General features: G+C 40.7%; 1 protein-coding gene across 2 annotated transcripts; it reads right to left on the reverse strand.

Annotated features, from left to right (window-relative positions):
- Positions 1-178: 178 nt before the first annotated feature.
- BAG1 (BAG cochaperone 1) lies at positions 179-19,847 on the reverse strand. 2 transcript variants are annotated; one of them, XM_082297076.1, is made up of 7 exons: positions 19,765-19,847; positions 15,248-15,376; positions 15,014-15,096; positions 14,193-14,306; positions 13,581-13,688; positions 5,953-6,015; positions 179-3,521 (listed from the first exon to the last, which is right to left on the reverse strand). In XM_082297076.1, the coding sequence occupies exons 1-7, from the start codon at positions 19,805-19,807 to the stop codon at positions 3,432-3,434; spliced, it is 630 nt and encodes a 209-aa protein (XP_082153202.1). In that variant the 5' UTR covers positions 19,808-19,847; the 3' UTR covers positions 179-3,431. The 2 variants fall into 2 exon arrangements, with proteins under 2 accessions (XP_082153202.1, XP_082153203.1); XM_082297077.1 differs by lacking the exon at positions 14,193-14,306.
- Positions 19,848-19,882: the final 35 nt, after the last annotated feature.

A 19,882-nucleotide genomic window follows, 5' to 3' on the forward strand; every position in this document is an offset into this window, starting at 1 on the left:
GGTGCCCTTCAGGAGACCCCGCTCGCCCAGCGAGTGCTCCCAGTGCCTCCCGCTGCCCTGCACAGCGCACACGGCAGCACCAACGAGAGCGGTGGGCACCTTCCCCTGCTAAAATACGGCCCAAATACAGAATGTAGTGACTACAACATGACCAAGGACAGCAGACAACTTTCTGTGTTTTATTTTTATCTTTTCATTTATCATAGTACAATAATGTAAGTTAACAACAACAAAAAAAAAAAATCTAGTGCCAACTTCCGTGGTGTCAAGTGCTCCACAAGTGTCCATGAGAAGTCAAAAAGTGTTGCTCCAGGCTTACAGCGACATTACCTTCCAGAGAACTTGGTCACAGAGGATGCCACTATAATTTTGTGCTGTTTCCGGAGAGCAACCCATCCCATGGCTCCAGACTCCACAGTTCCCTGAATGTCGGGTTTGGTTCATCTCACACCAGCCCGTGGGATCTGGGAGAGAAAATGGGCCAAGGACATGTGCAATTCAATTTCCATTTTGATAAAAGACAAATCCTGTGGTACATTTTGCCAGGATGGCAAGTCCAAGGTGTGTAAACACAGCCAGAGCAACACAGCAACTGGAGGAAGACAATGGGGTAAGTGCAACTAAGGCAAAAGGGAGTAACTTCCATTTTGACATGACCACAGCAGATGGTTGGGCTGAGGAAATGATTCAGTAGCAAAACAGGTATCACAGTATACCTGGACTACAGAATCAGTGAGACTATAGCTTAAGCTTGATTATTTATATTTACAAATTCTGAAGAATATTTAAAATTTCCTCTTCCTTCCCCTTCCTCCCACAATTGCAGTCTGCTGCACTTTTCAAAAGCACAGACGCTTGCTTTTACTGAATTTAAGGCTATTATGACAAAAAAAATGTTTACGACTCCCCTCTCCAAAACTAAGTATAAAAGTCAATTTGCTCTAGAATGTCTTGGATAACTCTAAATATAACCATCTGTTTCCCAAAACAAATCAACTCATTTTTATATTTGGAAGACAAAAAATTTACACTGCAGAAGTTGGTCTTCATACACATACTCTTGTCCTAGAAACCAAACGACTTAGCACTGCAAAGTAGGTGTGACTCAGGACACCCACCCTCTACTGAGTACAGATGTGCTGGTGGGAGAGGTTCACCATCACTCTCTTTGCCTCAAAGTACCAGATCATCAAAAGATCTGCTATGGAACATTCTAAAGTTAATGCACCTTGCTCTGAGACAGGCTGAGGATGTACTCACATAAGCATATGTAAGGAAGCAGCAATTTCTGAGAAAGAGTGCTGGGAAGACAATATCTGCCTGTAAGTGTTCTCACCCGAGAGAGAACTGCACAGGAACAGCAGAAATGGACACAGTCCTAGCCATGACCACAGCTCCCAGTTCTCTCCATGGGCACAGGAGGATACTTGCTTATTGTACCTGTGAAAGCTCAACGCATTAGAGAACCCACATTTAGGAGGGTGAAGATCCTTTCCAGCACAGGAAAGTGGTTGATTTTGCATTCCCTGAATTAGGCAAGTGTTGCTGGTGGTTTAACAGTCAGCTGAACCTGGTCGAGAAGCAGCCACAGGTTGGGCAGAGCTTCACAAAAATTACTACAACCAATGCTTCCTCCTCTTAACCTTAAAGTGCTGGGAAAATGCAGCATGACCAGACTAGTTAGCCTAGAAATAAACTTCCACAGTCCTACCATACCATATCCTAACATGATAGATAAGGTTCCTAGGAGTTTAGACCATGAAATCCTTCACAGATGCTGATAAGAGAATTTCATAAGGAAAAAATATAAGGTTGTAGTAACTGGTTAACAGCAAAAAACATGGTAAGTCAAATCCTGGTATGGTCAACCAGCATTTTTAGAATACAAATGACCCTTTCTAATGCACAACTATCACTTCATTTGTTCAATGGCATTTTTCACTAAAAAAAAAAAAGTTCCTCCAATTACGGACATCAAAGACAATACTGTAATAAAAACACTTCAGGTATTATTTAAGCTTTATAACTTACTAGAAGTTAAGATCTTTTTACATACATTTCCTATTTTTATCTTGAAAGGACAGCTAACCTTAAAACATATGAAGAACGGCTCACTACCTAAGGGCCAATTCTAAACATTCTCGGTCTGACTCATTTGGGATGAAAGAGCTTTATTTCTTGCACAGAAAGAGGCCCCCTACCAGTCGCTGCTTTGCCAGCTGCTGTGTATCTGGCTGACCTCCCAACAAGGAGCATCAGTGAAAAAGCAGCTGCTATACATTTCTGTTACCTACAGGCTGACACGCTCCACAGTCTGGTCAGAGCCTCTGAGCAACCACTGCCAAGTTGGCTGCACCCACTCGAAGTTTCTGTCTCCTGCAAAAGCTGACGTCTCACCTAACAGAGAAGGTTAAGCACGGCACTGCCAGCATCAGTCATAACCCTCACACAGATGGCATTGCTAAAATAAAGCTGTGTCTCTTTGCAACACGTTATAAAAATTCACTGATTGCCTTAACATACTGGAAACAATCACTGCATTTTCCCATTAAATATAGCATCATGAATTCAGTAAAATCAGAAAAAAGTATTAAAAAAAACCTTTCAAAATAGCTCCTTAGTTATACCTTGCTTGAACTGAACCCTTGGTATTTGAGCAGCATGAGTAATCTCATTTCATTTCTCAACATAACTCAAGACAGAACACAAATAATAAAAATACGAATAATCTATAAAAACCACAGTACATCAGAAATCTATGTAAAAAACATACGTCTGTATCAAGGAGCTCAGTAACAACTTAAAGCACCACTCAAAATTAAGTACCATACATGTTACAGTACATTCCATTTATTATGACAATTTAAGGCTAAAATAGGTATGACTCCCTTATAGTCAAGCTTTCTTATATTTATAAATGCATACAAACATTAAGTAGATACAAATGCGTAGGGTTTTTTATTGCTCTGAACTGTCTACTTGAATGTTCAACTTTCCCAGATGTTGTCTCAGTTTGCCTTTTTCAGTCAAGCTGAAGTCCTACAACTGCAACTTATGGCATTTGTACAATTATAGACCTTCTTTGATTCGAGCTGTAAATAAATTCAAAGATATATCAGACAAAATTGCCCACCATTGAAAACTTCATAACTTAGTTAACTAAACTATCTTATCGTCCATAAGATACACAATTCATCACATAGATTAGTTCTGCCATTCTTCAGGAAGGATTTTCTTTTCAAAATAATAGTTCTAACCAAGCGGCAAACAAGACAACAAGCAAGAAATGATTGACTGGTACCAGTCTAACAGACTGGGCTTTGGGGGGAAAAAAAAAAAAAAGGAAGCTGGATATGTGCTCCAAAACAAAGAGCAAACTTTTCTTCTTGCTCATAGAGCAATTATGTTTCCTAATTATGTAAGGCGATGCCTCATTCTGCCAGTGCCAAATTCTTTGACTGTAGCTTGTCCATTTCTTGACCAATATTCCCCTCAATGGTATCACACTGGGCAAGAAAAACCTGAGAATAAGAAACAAACAAATGTTATTGGAGACAATTTGGCAGTGGGAGGTGCTTCTGAAGAACTGAAACTGCAGTTTCTATCATGAATTTGAAGATGTCAACTCAACAACCATTTTCCAGTTGGTTTGGTAATAGTTTATCCACACCTGCATTTACCCAGAATTCAACAGAAACATGACATTGGATAAGGCAATAGCATGGCTACACATCATCACCAGTCCTTTCAGTTGTTCCAATGTTCATAAACAACAGTAAGAAACGTAAAGGTTCAGACAAGTTAGTGCTTCATTCAGTTTGGAACATGACTTTTAAGCTCCTTTCTAAAACGTGTTCTTCAGAGGCCAAGGCTGGGAGGGACAAACCTGCTCAGTCAAATTTAAAACAAGCTTTCATGAAACCAAGACCTTTTCTATTTCTTAAGACTAAAAGGCACCACTGAATACTCATCTTTATCAGTAAGTAGCTGGTGTTCCTCAAAAGACAGAAGGCTCCTTTCCAAAAAGGGCAGTCCACAGCACCTTAAGCTTTCTTAGAACCTGCCCACGAGTTCTCACAAGTAGAGCAACGCACAGAGAGCATTTAGGAGCCAGCAGCCCCTGGTCACTTTGCTCATCCTGTACACAGCACAACACACCAGCACTTTAAGCCAATAAATTGTTTTAGGCCAATCCTAAGGTATGTAACTATATTGCACTTTCTGAGTAGGATTCTCCCATTAGCTATTCATGTCTTGCCTTTGATTTTGCTATGTCTGCACCAGACTCTGACAGTCAAACCAGATATTTCATGTTATTTACATTTAAGTGATACTAAGAAAGTGCTTTCCTTCTAAAGCAGCAAACTGTTGTGCCATGTGAATGTTCCTCAACCATCACACTGCTTTGAATCATCTGTTTCCAACCAACCCCTTGAGCTGTCATCAGCTCATGTCTGTAAGAACTTGAGTGATGAAAAAGTGAAGGTGGTAACAACTGCAGTTGCTGGCTGCTACTGTTTTATATTTATCTCCCCACCCAGGAAGATGTGCGACTGCCAGCAGTAAAAGGCAGTTAATAGCTCCCCCTGGCTTTCATGGATACTCAAGAATGATAAGCGTAACTTGCCACTGTTCTCCTGCTCTTGCTCTGGAAAAACAAACTGCTGTTGACAGCTCTGGTCTGAAACCCCTTAGGATTCTTCTGCAGTCCTCAAAGGGTTCAAAACCCACAGCTCCATAATGCTGTGCCTATAAAAGCACATCAATAATTCCCATCTCTGCTCAACAGAGTCCATTTTATGCTTTAACAGCAGTTCTTACACAAAGCCCCACTTACTTCTGCTGTAACTTCACTCAAGAGTGGAGACCCAGTAGCTTCCACAAAGCTGAGAACAGCCACCAGTCTATTACAAGTTTTGCTGCCTTGGTTAGGCACATGGAATTAAGAGCATGTTCAGAACTGCACATAACACAGCTACACCAGCAACCACCTTTGTTTCCATTTGCATTACCTGAACTTATCTCAGTAACTGAGTACCAACTGCTTTGTCCCTAAAGCTGTAACTAAAACCATTTCTCCTACAAAGTACTTCCCGGTAGGCCTTCCTCTATAATAGATGGCTATTCTAAAAAACTTGTGAAACACCAATGGGAAGTATTTAATAAGGTTACAGTAAAAGGCAAAATCTTTCAACTCTATATATGAATGCAAGGTACTTCCACAAACAATTTTTAGGAGCCCAACCTGGCACTAAAGCTAGCACAATACAAAGAAATCCAGTAAAACAAGTATCATTACCATTCATTTATGTAAGTTTGAGTGGCAGGGGATGAATTCCAGTATTTATTAACAAACCTTTAATTCAAGGTCTCTAAGGAAACAATGTCTAGGAATTTACAAGCATCATACAATAGAAAAGCAATTAAACCCTCCATCCCCAGCACAGCTGCTCTTCTGTACAGATCTGAAAGACCTACTCTCCATAGAAAGTTGGTACATTGCAATAGAAGCTAAATTTTCCAAAGAACACCTCTGGCAAGGTCAGGAGTAGGTCAGCAGAAGTTACAGCTGACTGCATCCATGTGCCCAGACCTCAGTCATTACTCCAGTCCACTAAGATTCAAAAAAAGGAGGAATGATCAGTCCTGGTGTCTTTACAAGTTATCAGAAGTACTTCACATCGTCAGGCAGCCATAAGATGAACCACTAATATAAATGACAAACATTATCTGAAAACAGCATGAACTATGAAAACCTGTGTTTTGTGAGCTGTTCTATAAAGCTATTAAATACCTCTCAAAGGGAGGTCATACAAAATACCAATGTAAGAACAAACACTGAAAAAATCTAAGCACCTCATTTTCACAAACTCTTGGTATACATGTGCCCAGCATTTATGGAGGAAAAAAAAAAGGAAAAAACCCCATCAGAAACAAACCAAGAAAACTCACCTGGACCCTCTTCACCAACCCCTTCTTTTTCAGTTTGCAATCACTGAAATTCTCTGGCAGATTCTGCAGTAAAATAAGCAAACAGGTTGATGCAGCTTAATGCTGAAATTAACATGTTAGACTTACAGCAAAAACTGGAATTATCAAAGAATCCTCTGAATAGGCATCCTGAAAATGCCATGCCTGCTCAGTGAGGATGATTACACAGGAAAGAATATGTAAGAAAAAGTCACTGAAAAGTCAGGAATGCAGCATGGTGACTGCAAAGAACCAAGCCAGCAAATCTACCATGTGCCTTTAGAGAATACACAGCAACAGAATACACACACTGCTTTTTCTACTGCGTTGTGTTAGCCATTTGGCCAAGCTTCATTTTCAGTATTGTTTTCAGAGATTGTAACATGAACAAATTTCTTACAAATACATTAACTCAATTACTTGCCATCATTAGAATGTATCATTAGTAATGCAGCCATTGCCAGTCTAAGCTGTACATCTGATCACCTTTGCAAAGTAATCATGGAAGGCAACAGATGTGAAGTGCTACATGATGCCAGCTTTTAATTTAATTCAAACTGCATCATTTTCTGTACTCCTTCCACCTATTATGTTCATGTATGTCATCCTGGCAAGTGTTACATGCTTTGTCCTTTTTGAGCTATGTGAAATTGGGGTTGTTGCTGGGGAATGGTGCTCAGGTTTATGGTATTTTTTTAAACAGGTAAAAACATCTGTATGGATGATTATCATTATATAAAGTTTATGTTAACATTCTTAGAAACACTGCATTCTCACTGGTGAAGATGCATAAGAATCTTGGGAGTTTCACACTAGTTTACCTTTTATTTTCCAGCCTAACTCCAGATCAAGAAGAGAGGTTTCCCTAACCTAATCTGTTTCATTTCAGCCAAAATGTGAGCCCAGCTGGGAGGTTTAGATACATAAACTTTTGTAACAATCAAAAAATGCTACTCTTTTCTTTTATTGTTCAGACAAATGGTTTCTACTCCTCCCGTTGGTTGCCCATGCTGTGTGTGCTGGTGTGAGGCACTTCAGCTGGGCTGTCGGCCGTGTGTCACCTTCCTATGGGAACACTCCTTAACTCCTCAGAGGTACTTCAGTGGTGTTTCCCTCTTGGTCCCTAACAGCTTGATGGCTGGAGTAGAAAGCTACAACCTAGTTCCATTACTGAACCTTGGTAGGACAAATCCATCACTGGAGTCATGGGATGGCATTGCCAGGAGGTTGGACAAGATGAACATTAAAGGTGCCTTCCAACCCTAGCTATTCTATGATTATACTCCATGATAAACTGGCAAGATGCACTGCAGGCTCTCACACATTACAGCCTCAAAGACTCATCTCTTGTATGCACAACACTCACATTTTATACAAGAAATCCTCAAACCAACCACCGTTTACACAGTAAAAAATGTCTGTATTTTCCTGCCTGTCGATTCTCCCTGTTCTTGAGTGTTCTTTTAACTAAGAATCCAGCATTCCTGAGCGCTGCTTCTCAGGGAATGCAGACTCTCTTTAATTTCTGTCCCCTCTCCCAGCTGATCTCTTAATAAAACCACCTCCCTTGCCATAGAACACCACCTTAAGCTCTGCTCAAGTTCCATTTGTTCTGGCACTACTTCCAGTAACAATTTTTAAGTTTAGTGTTGCCACCATGTCTTTTGGTTCTCCTCTTTTGGTTCCTAAACCACAGATCCCAGTACATAGTATCTGATGACTGAACCTACTATAGAGCAGTGTAGTCAATCAATAAACAAAAGAAAGCTAGTAAAATTTATTATTTATGGCTATCTTATCAGAACCAAAGCGACACTATTATAAACACAGGCACTCTTCCACAATGGATGTCACTAGCAGTAATACCTAGAAATATTTTGGGGTTGTTATCAAATGGTTTAAAAAAAACTAAAAAACACTCTGCTACATATGGCATCAACTCTAATCAGTTGCAAAAAAGGATTTTTATTGACACTCCATCCGTCTAACAAAAAGCTTTTTCATTAAGTTCATTCAAAAATCCAAATGAACAAATAATATTTTATAGGTTTTCTTGAGTACCAGCCCTTCTTACACTAATTTGTAAACTGGACAGGTAGACTAGTTTCTTTAAAAACAATTATTAAATGGCAGCACTTGCCAATGGGTTTCTTAATGCAGCAGTGGTAGCTAAGAATTCTACCCTCACTGAGGGATGACAGTATTTTTATGCTTGTAGGGAAAAGTCCCAGAGTAAAATTCAAGAAAACTGAGAAGCTACAAAATCTGTAATCAGCATACAGGCTAAGGGGGGGATGAAATGGAGGATGGAGCAGGGTGGAAAGATACCAACCCAGGTATAACAATATGGAAAATTATAGGGAGAAAATGTGGTTGCTACTCCCTGGATGGAATGCGCTCAGCATGCCCGACTTCCCATACACAATATGGGAAGGCTAAGGGGGCCTAGAGAGACAGTGGACTGCAGACAGCATGGCCAGGGTCTGTCCAAATCCTTGCAAGAGGGGGAATGTGGTGGTACCTTGCAGCTGGTAAGCCACGTAACATCTGGCACCCAAGGAAGGAAAAAGATTTCCTGCTGTTGAACCAGCAACTGTGGCAAGATCACAATGCCCACCTCCATCCCAAAGTCTCCCTGAGATGCAATACTAACGTATAGCTGCAGCCTAAAGGTCACCTCAGATGCAATGCTGACATTACCCACCTCCAAAGCACAACCACCCCCCACTGAACATGATGCATGACTAGAGTCACTTTAGCTCCACCTAAACATAAAAATAGTATAAAAGTAAGTTTAAAATGGTGTAAAAACGGGGAAGACTCCATTACTGGGGATTAGCACTGGTTAGTATATTGCTTTAATTACGGTTTTGCAACCAGATATTATCACCAGCAATCCTGTCACAGTTTTCTGTTGTATTAATAAAGGAGTGCTATTCCACAAACTGTTAGAGTGAGTCCTTCAAGGGCACTTACAGTCACTGGCAGCAGGTAAATATTTGACTATGGATACCCAGGAGGAAGTCCCTCTTATGCTGTTGGCATTTGTCCCTGAATCTTGCCTGAGGCACGAGCAGACTGATTAAAGGTGTGGAGGCCCAGGAGGGTGGCCTCTCTGTTTGCATGTGACCCCAAGCAAGTCAGCTGAACTACCCTCAGATCAAGTGGACTGCTCAGGGAAGGGTCGCCATAACAGGATGCTGACAGACTGGGGGGCACAAGGGTCTCAGCTAACCTGGGCCACCAACACACAAATCAAACAGGAAGGGTTGAAGAAAACCTCCCCTTTCACATGGCAGTGCTCCTTGAGCTTTAGAAATACCTTCCTCTGAAGCTCTGATTTCATGTTTACAACTCATGCTAAGATATTAAAGAATTATAGTAAGAAACACTTATCACATTTTAATTGATCCAGATAAATTCAAAAAGTTTAGTAATAGGTTCTCATTTTATCTGGAAAAACTTCCCAGATGTCTGGGAAATGTTTTTTGTTACAGGCACAGTGATGGGGTTTTCTCCAGAATGCTTCTTTCTTTTAATCCTTGACATGTTTATTTGGTATTGATTTACCCAATGACAAATATAGCAGAGACAAGGAGACCATTGAATTTCATCAGAACAGAATGGTAATTTAAGTAAGTTCTACAGAGGAACTATAATTTAAAAAAATCCTCAGGTAAGGAGGATGGGCCAACAGAGCATAATTATGAGTCAGTAACACCCAGACCAATAGATGCAATTTAAGAGATTTCTCGTGAACTTATGTTAACAAAATCAGTGACTTGTATTTCAGAAGAGAAGGCTTTTTTCAGTCATTAGAACAATCTGTTCTCTGCAATATTGTCTTTCTAGATTAAAAAAATCGGCCATTTAACAGGAGACCATCTTGAGGACAAAGTGAGTGCTCACACTGCGATATTGGTGAAAGCGTCCATGTAAACTAGAGCTGGTTCACAAGTACATTCTGTTCATGACTGTGGGTTTAAATCTTCCTACTGCTGTCAGAAAAACTTTCCCTTTTTTCTTGAAAAAGCTTTTCAGATATTTAAAAACCTGAGCCAGATGACCAAGTAAAGCATTTCCTGTGTTCTTCTCACTGAAATTTGTAGTAAGCAGTGTATTTTGACTTCTACCCTGGACCATTTGTTTTAACTGATTAAATAAATAGCACTTCTGCTAAAGCACACATGTATCTTCAACTGTTGAACAAGACTCAACTGCATTCTTCCTGAAGAAAACCTCTAAGATCTGTAGTTTATGGCAATGTCTGACTGTGTCACAATATCAAAAATTTGTAAGACGCTTCTAAAATCTTACAATCTTAGGAGCAGTGAAAGCAGTAGCTGTTTAAACACATTTATGTTAAAATGCTCGTTACTGATGCTGTACCCAAAAGAATCCCTTCAAGACTTTTCTTTCACACCTCTGGGGGTGACAACTCTGTATTTTTTCTCTCACACCCCACCACTGTATGACTATAAACTTACTTCTCCACCTTCCAAATCCCGTCTTTTAAATTCACAATTGTTGAACACAATTAAAAGTATTTAATTGAAAATAGGAAGTATTTAGTTCCAAACTCAGCTCCTCTAACTAATGAGCTCATCTGCTACCAGTAAGAGAGTGATACTCCTAGAATAGAGAGAAAACAATATGCAGGCTTCCTCACCCTTAGCTCTCTGTAACCAACCAAATCTCATTTTGTACCAAGCTGTATAGTTTTGAGTGATCCAAGTAACACACAGCAGCTGAGACACTTTAATGAGCTTTGACAATTCTGCCAAAGGAAAAAACTGGAACATTTATAGTGTGAGGCTGCTGGTATGTTCCACTTCTACAATGCATCATCCATTCTTCTCAGTCAGTCACATTTTTCCCCTCTGAATTTTTTAACATGCTGTTGACAGAATCAACAGCACCTCTACATGTTCAATAGCATTTAACAGATGTGTCAGAACCAGCCTTTACTTGGCTGCCGAAAAGAACGCTAATTACTTGTATAAACCAATTCTACAATACAGATAAAATACTTTACTGCTTTGCATTTCTATTTGCCATTTTTTACTCCAGTGAAACCCATTTATTGTTCATACACACCCCTCATTACCATTCTGTACTGCTGCCTCCAGATACTGCAACCACAGTACAGCTGAGTACTGCCTCAGTTGGTGGCCTGTTCGTCTGACCTGGTGTAATACCAGCACACTGAACTCCCACATTTTATGTAAAGATTCCACCTACATGTACTTCATCTGCAAGATTTCAGAGAAGTCCAGTAGTCATGACAAATCTCACAGCCAGCTTTGTATATTAAAAGAAACAAATATGTGCAGCGTAACTGCAATCACCAGTAATCCAAACCCTCATTTATTTAAACAAAAAAACAAAGACTTTTCAATGTCATAGGCTCTTATACAATAAAGTGACAAACAATTATGATGGATTTTGAAAGATATTAATTATAATTTTAGTCTTAGCTCTGATGTTGGAACCCTGGGTTTAGAGAATTTAGGTTTCTAGGATATAATAATATATATATGTAACAATATGGAGGATTTTGGGTGTGAATTTGTTCATCATCTTTTCACCTTCTTCTGCACAAATCTGGCTGTTCTGGTATTGGGTCAAAAAACCCTCACTGCAGGTCATGAATAGATAGTTATTGGATTATAAATAAAAACATATTACTTAGCATTTCATAATTGGTTGATTTGTACTTTAAATGGCCTTGGAAGTTAGAACTCAGGGCCATCTTCCACCTTGTTAACTAAGAGACACATCCAGTGCAGCTGTGCTACAGATAAGAAAATAATAAACAACAATTAGAAGAAAAGCCTGGTGTTTCCTGCATTTCAATCTGAACTCTGAGTAAAAGACTCGAAATTCAGAGACAAAAAGAAAACAGAGAAATTAACACTCTGACTGCTCCACTTTCTCAAGAAACAAAACTTCAAGAAACAAAGCACAGGGATTCCATTATTTCCCAACCTAAACACCAAGTCACTGATCATAAGTCTTCTAAAACATTGCACTAGACCTAAAATCCCTTGTCCAGTACTGTTCAGAGTATTTTGGATGAGGTGATACATCACAGCATGGTTGCTGTTTAAACCACACAGAAAATAACAGAGTTAAAAGCAATCTTGGGAAATTGAGTTTGGATTAATCAGGAAGCAGTGAAACAGTTTTACAAGGCTGCCTGCTGGGTTCCAGAACTGCACACCCAAATACAAGTACTGAGGTTTTTTCTAAATAGGATTTGGTATCAAAAATTGAAGGGGTCAGAAACAAGCTTTAATGCCATCCAATTGAGACAGTTGTCACCTTATTGATATTTCCATGACAACACATAGTAAATCTGCCACTTCATACAGGAAATCAGTTATATGAAGTCTTTATGTCTAACAGCATTCAGTAACTGTCAGCATATTCTCCTTCATACGAGGAACAGAAGGAAACAGAAATTTGAAGACTCCAAAACACTCAGAACACAGCAATTTCTTTTAAAGAAGTATTTAGAACTGTTAGCTCTAACAAACAGCAAAGACTAGGTTATCATCATACGCTCACAATGCAAAAGCAGGAAATTAGTTATTAAGCTTCCCACTATTCCTAGGAACACATCCGTATTACATAGCATTTGATGATGGCCAATTCAAATTATTAGTCTTTGATTTAGTCTACTGTTGAGCTTTTCAAAGTGTCTATCAATTAAACTACATTTATTTCACCAGTTATAGGTATTTGCATGGCATCTTTTTAAAAAAAAAATCCAATAAATAATCTGTACCAAGGAGGAGACCCAAAAACACCACTACCAAAGAAAAGCAGCACTTTTCCTTCAGAGCAGGATCTTACAATATCCTTGATATGCAATGTAATTACATAATGAAGCTTACAGAGAATGATCAGCAGAGAAACAGAATAAGGAGATTGCCACAACCAGGGTATCTTCTATTTATCTCTGTATAAGACCCTTATTCTCATCTAGCTCTCAGCTACTACATGATACAGAAAGATGTATATTATAGTCTGGAAATGTAATGTAAGGTTATGATCCACTAATGACTGCAAAGCACCTGGATATACCCAGTATATATATACCAGTATATACTTTCTTGAAAGAACCCAGTCCTCAATATGCAGGTATCTCAGATAAAAGTACTGTCAGTCCACATATGACTGACCAGAAAATCCTTCAGTCTGCAGGACCTCCTTGTTCCTCTGTGGTATAAAATATGAAGTGTATCTCATTGTTTGGTTTTTTTTTTCCCCCAGACCTACACTGTACCATGAAAGTTTGCCAAGAAGCAAAAAAAGGACAAAACTTGAGCAAAGGATACCCATTTCACCTAGTCTTCATGGGCTGCTGTCCCAATTGAAACTCTTCTGTAGAATGGGAATTCATACACAGGCATTACTGGCACCATTTAGAAAGAGAGGCCGCCAGGTAGTCTTTTGGAAACATACAGGGTCAAGTATTGCATATTAAAGAAAAAAATGAGCAAAGGGATTATCCAATTTTCAAAGTCAAATTCAATTTTTAGTACATGAAAATATCAAGTAAGTTTCTGTTGGGATTTGACCCTCTTCTGTGGTTAGTTACTTACAATGGCATCAATCTGTTCAAGGGTCTTCATGAACTGCTCTGCAGTTCCTTTTATCCTCTTGTCCAGCTGTTTTAGTGCTTCTGCTTGGAGATCCTTTGCTAAAAATCCCTGAAGAAGAAAAAAACAAAATTATCCCACACCCTACACAATACTCACCTTAGAAAATCTGTCAATCCACAACAGGAGAAAACATCTTGTACTGTTTCTGTATTTTCAAGCATAATAGGGACTCTAATCTTAATCTGTATTCTTCTGTATGTTATCAATTCTTGACATGGTAAATCTGTTAGGTTTACTTAAATGATAAACAAGTAATAGACCTTCTTCTTTCGACTTTGAGAGAACTCTATGTTTTTCCAGATATAAAGAATATAACTTATCCCCTATGAAACAATATTTACCTTTTTCTGAACAGTGCCATGTCTCTACTTTGCAAACTCATATATGGCATTTGAAATTCATTAAGAATTATTACTGACTCTTGGACATTTAGAGGGGTGGCCTATTACTGACTACTCAAAACCTTCAAACTGTTTTGTTTGGGGTTTTTTTAAATAGATACACCTACAAAACTGCTTTGCAAAGATGTAAAGTGATACAAAACTGGCATACCTTCTGGATACTTGTGAACTCTTTATTAACTTCCTCTAATTTATTAGCTATTTGCTCCACTGACTTCTCCAAATCTTTTAACTTCTTTAATTCAGCCTCTTCTTCTGGACTATTCTGTGTATTCAAAAGTACAACATTCACAACTAAGGGACAAATAAAGATACAATGCAGCTAAAAAGCAGCAGTGCTGACACAGACATAAAGGCTTCTGATGGTTTAGAACACACACTACACTGTGGCTATTCTTTCCATATTTCAATACCTACCAAATAAGCTTCTTCCAAAGCTTAATTACAAATACAGCTAAATCAGCAATGTATTATTATAATGAGATTAATTTGAAGGGAAAAGGAAAAGTGCAATTTTTTTTCTTTTTGTAAACTTATCATTTCTAAAGTATAGGCAACATTTACATAATGAGATTATTACCTCATCCTCGACTTGCAAAGCCAGCCACAAATCATTTCCCCAGAAATAACCCAGACAATCAAGACACAGTAGCTACAATTGGGGAAGTGTTTTTTAAACCAGAAAAATAGGATGAGCAGATAAGGTCAGCAGTGCACAGAAGGTTCATGAGCACTGACCACAGATTAGGCAGAGTCTTGTCAATAATGTAAAGCAGAAGCCAGTCAATAATGTAATTTCAGAGAAGTCCAAACTGCACTTATTTGCAGTGTAACATGAGATTGAACTCAACTTTGTGGATAGGTATACAAGATTAGGTTAATGCTAAAGCCTGTTTGTGTGTTCAGCAGCTGACTTACTGACAAAAATGATGACAGTTTAAGGGGGAAAAAAGGTCCAAAGGCAATGCTTACCCTTTTCCCAATCAACATGACTTTGCAACCATTTTTAACACCAAGTGCTGATAATGGTTGTTCCAATTCTTTCAGAGACTTTCCTAAATGAAGAATGAGAGAGGAAAAAAAATAGTTAAAGTACAGTTAGTGGCATAAGAATGTCTTTTTGAAGACATTCAAAACATGGACACCTGAAAGTGACTACGATGAAAGCTCACCATCTGTACAGATCATGGCAGATTTATAAGTTACCTTTGTATATCAGTTTCTGAAAAGGAACTGGCACTCCAGTGACTTGTTCAATAAGTACAGCCATGTCTTGTAGTGTAGGTTCACCATCTTCTTGTTGAGAAGCAACTTGAATACTGTGTTTTTCATTACCTAGTAGAAAAACAGTAACAGTAATACTTATTGTAACCTGAAAATATTACAGAGAAAATCCATCTCTAATATTTATTACCATTAATACAGAAAGTTCTCAGATCACAGGTTCTCATGTAGAATCATACTTTTCAATCAATTTATTCTACTACACTTCCTTCCTCTTGAAGTAACTGACCTCAGCTGAAAATTTTGGGTTGCACTGGAATAACCTGAAGAGTTTGATCAGGTGTTTTCTACTGCCATAATTCAGCTCCTGCTAAATATTGTTCCTTATCTCTTTCTAAAAGTACAGATGGTGTCCAGACATCCTACAAGCTAAAGCATGAAAGCCCACACCTTCCTGATGTATCCCATTTCCAACTTGTAGGAACTTCTGATGTCATGAGTCTTTGGTATCTGAGACAATTTATCACTTCCTTTGCTCCCTTCTCCTCAAACACAAGAAACAAGCAATCATTGTCTACCCCGTTTCATCTCCACCACCAACCAGAGAGAATTCTCAGAGTGCAAAAACTATTTCTCCCCATGAACTGCTGATAAGCAGACATAACCACTTGGAGAAGTCCCAGCTTATCTGTCACCTTCCACTTACGGAGCATCCTATTCAGACTCCCTATGATTACTTGCATGCAAACAGGAGGTAGCTCTCAGGGGGAAAAAAGGAGTATGCCTATTAATCTCTGCTTTGCAACAGACCCTTTCTACAACCCTCTGCTCCCACACACTTAAGGTCTGTCAATCTCAAAGCACTCACAGGAATCAACCACCACTGACTGCAAGGGAAATCAAAACAGGTATTTTTTACTCTGCAGGAAGAGAGAACACATACCAGAAGGAAAACTATTCTCACACCATAATTTAAAGTACATGTATCTTTTACAAAGGAGAGTACCAGAAAAGTTGATTTTAAAATGCTCCAGCCTCCCACAGTCACATGACAAGTGACATTGTAGTCTCAAAAATTTTAAAGCTCTAACAAAATTTGTTATTCCAAGACAATTTTAAGCTTAAAATCACATTATGCCCATCTCACCCAAGCATTTTTCATGAACTGCCCTTCTTACTAGTTTGTTTTGGGGAAAAAAAAAACAAACCACAAAACACAACCTCAGTATATTTCAAAAGGTCATTCTGATATACACAACTGCTTTGTATAAGGGCTCTGCCAGTGAGCAGTTGAGAGAAAAAAAAAAACATTAACTGAGGAAAAAAACAGATCAAGTTTGTCTAACAAAATAACTAGTTTAATTACAAATTATGAGTACCACTTTGGGGGGACTGTAAACAAATTTTACTGTAAATTCACAGCAGAGTGAAATCACCATAAAAAAACAACTCATGGGTTAGAAGTGGTATCACAGCTTCTCAGCTTGCTTCAGTAAATTACAACACTAATTTGAAGTAAGCACTACTGCAAAATTCCAAAATACTTATTTTTTTAAAAGCATAAATATATTTTAAGAAACAGGTCAATTCATTTTCTTGCTGTATTGGGTTTGCATGGCAAGGTTTTGGTACTGGGGGCCACAGGGGGGGTTTCTGTGAGAAGCTGCTGGAAGCCCTCCCTATGTCCAACAGAGCCAACACCAGCTGCTCCAGGACAGACACACGCACTGCTCGCCACGGCTGAGCCCATCAGCAATGGTGGAAGCACCTCTGCGACAATGTAGCTAAGAGTAAAAACAAACCTGTGCATCAGCAACTGCAACCACAGAGAGGAGTGAGAATGGGTGACAGAAACAGCCTGCACTCACCAAGGTCAGCGCAGAAGAAAGGGCAGGAGGTGCTCCAGGTGCTGGAGCTGAGATTCTCCTGCAGCCCATGGTGAAGACCATGGTGAAGCAGCCGTGTCCCTGCAGCCTGTAGAGGCAGAGATCCATCTGCAGCCTGCAGATGATCACCACACCAGAGCAGGTGGATGCCTGAGAGGAGGCTGTGACCCTGTGGGAAGCCTGTGCTGGAGCAGGCTCCTTGCAAGGACTTGTAGACCCAGGGAGAAAGGAGCCCACACTGGAGCAGGCTTGCTGGCAGGACTTGTCACCCTGTGGGGGACTCACACTGGAGCAGTCTGCTCCTGAATGACTGCAATCCATGAGAGGAACCCATGCTGGAGCAGGGGAAGAGTGTGAGGAGTCCTCCCCCTGAGGAGGAAGAAGCAGCAGAGACAAAGTGTGATGAACTGACTGCAGCCCACATTCCCCTGCAGTGGTCAGGCAGGAGGAGTTAGAGAACTGAGGAGGAAAGTTACGCCTAGGGGAGAAAGTAGTTTTTTCTCTTTTACTTCTCATTGTTCTACTCTGATTTGAATGTTAATAAACTGCATTTCCCTGAGTCAAGTCTGTTTTGCCCATGACCTAGTGAGCATTCTCTCCCTGCCCTTCTCTCAACCCAGGAGCCTTTTGCTGTATTTTCTGTCCCCTGCCCAGCTGAGGAGGGGAGCGACAGAGTGGCTTTGGTGGGCATCTGATGTCCAGCCAGGGTCTGCCCACCACACTTGCAGATTGTCAAGTCACACACATGGGTCTACTGTCGCTGTATTTTTCAGCCCTGATTTCCATCTTTCCCCACTTTCACTCCTGCACACAAAACTTTACTAAAAATGTTTTGCGCGAAGTGGTCAAGCAGCACGTGACAGCTGCAGGTGTCAATCAGACAGATGAAGCCCAAGCTGAACAAAGGCTTCTATTTGCTATCTGTTAATGACAAAGTAATTAGCAGGTAAAAAAACAATTGGAAAGACAAAAACATCCTCAGACAAGCAGGCTGTTGGCAAACAGCAAGATGTTGGAATTATAAATGTCAGTATCATTAAATTACTGACATCTTTGCAAAATGAAAACCCCTCAGATCAAATGGAGCTCTCTGAAGGCACCAGTTAGCGCATGAATCATGATGATTCAAACAGATTATTCTACAAAATTCCTCACCAAAGACTTAAATAAAACTACCAGGAGATAAAGGAAACCTTTGAACAAAACAATTTGAAACACAATTTGAAAAGACGAAATGAGCAAGCAGAAATAAACAATAAGCTCTAGAGATGGAAAGAACATGACCAACACAGTGCAAAACGAACAAAGGCAGAATTTACTATCAATAATTTTAAAAACTAATCCAATTAAAATATTACTAGGTTTAAGCAGAATACCTTGCTGATTTAATACTTTACTATCTTCTTCATTCCTCCTACTGTCTCACCTAGATCCACTTCAAAATCTAACTATGGTGCTTCCCATCTTATTTTTAAGAACTGCAGAGTCCAAGCTATTCTCATCCCTTTGCAGTACCGTTTTGTATCTATTTATAGATACAAGCCCATCTTCACCTCCACTTTCTTCTCCCTCCTCCTGTTTTTGAGGGAGGAAAAAAGCCCAACTGTGTCAGCTGGCCTTTGAGTGACCCATTTCATCAGGTCAGCACCAGCACCCACCTGTCCTACTGAAGAAACCACTCTCTGTTGCAATCTTGTAGCTCAGTACCTGCGAACATCCAAGTCTCTTCAACAAACCAGAAGAAAGCCTACTGGGTAGCACCTGCTTTTAATATGCAGTGCTGACTTCAGCAATATATTTCATCTAAGTCAAGATTACCAAAACAACAGAATCACAGAAAGGGTCAGGTTGCAAGGACAACAGTGGGTCATTTGGTCCAACTTCCCTGCTCCAGCAGGGTCATCCTACAGCACATGGCACAGGACTGTGTCCTGACAGTTCTCGAACATCTCCAGTGAGGGAGACTCCACAACCTCTCTGGTTTACCCCCACAGTAAAGAAGTTCTTCCTCATAATCAGGTAGAACTTCCTGTGCATCAGTTTCTGCCCATTGCCTCTTGTCCTATTGCTCAGCACCACTGAGAAGGCTCCATCTTCTTGGCGTCCTCCCTTTACATATTTATGCACAACAGTGAGGTCCCCTCTGTCATCTCTCCTCGAGGCAGAACAGGCCCAGCTCCCTCAGCTCTTCCTTTTAGGAGAGATGCTCCAGTCCCCCCATGATCCTCGTCGGCCCCAGACGACCTCTGCTCTGCGCCCTCCGGCAAAGGCCGCCCTGTCACCTGTTCCCACTATCAACCTTGCAGCACACCTACGCCGGCGATCCGGAGGAGACACTGGGAAGCCGCGGCCAGCAAGGAGCGAAGCCTCACGGCAGCAGCCGGCATGGAGCCCAGGCTGAACGGGGGCCGGGCCGTGCCCCGCCGAGGCCGCGGCCACCCCGGCCGCCCTCCGCTCGCCCCCCCCGCCGATGCGGCCGCGGCCCGCCCGCCCCGCAGCGCCCGGTGCCGCTCCGGGCCGGGCGGGGATCGCCCGGGGCAGCGGGGAGGGGAAGGGCCGGGAGCAGCGCCCGCGGCCGGAGACGCGCCCCCGCCCGCTGCCCCGGGCGCTTACTGTAAGTGACGGTGACGGTCACCGGGGCTCCGGGCGCCGCCATCTCGCCCCGCCACAGGGAACCGTCCGCGGCGCTGCCGGGCCGCGTCACTTCCGGAGCAGGAAAACGGGAATGCCG

This window comes from Coloeus monedula (genome assembly GCF_965178545.1).
Source record: "Coloeus monedula genome assembly, chromosome: 1".
Lineage (NCBI taxonomy): Eukaryota > Metazoa > Chordata > Aves > Passeriformes > Corvidae > Coloeus > Coloeus monedula.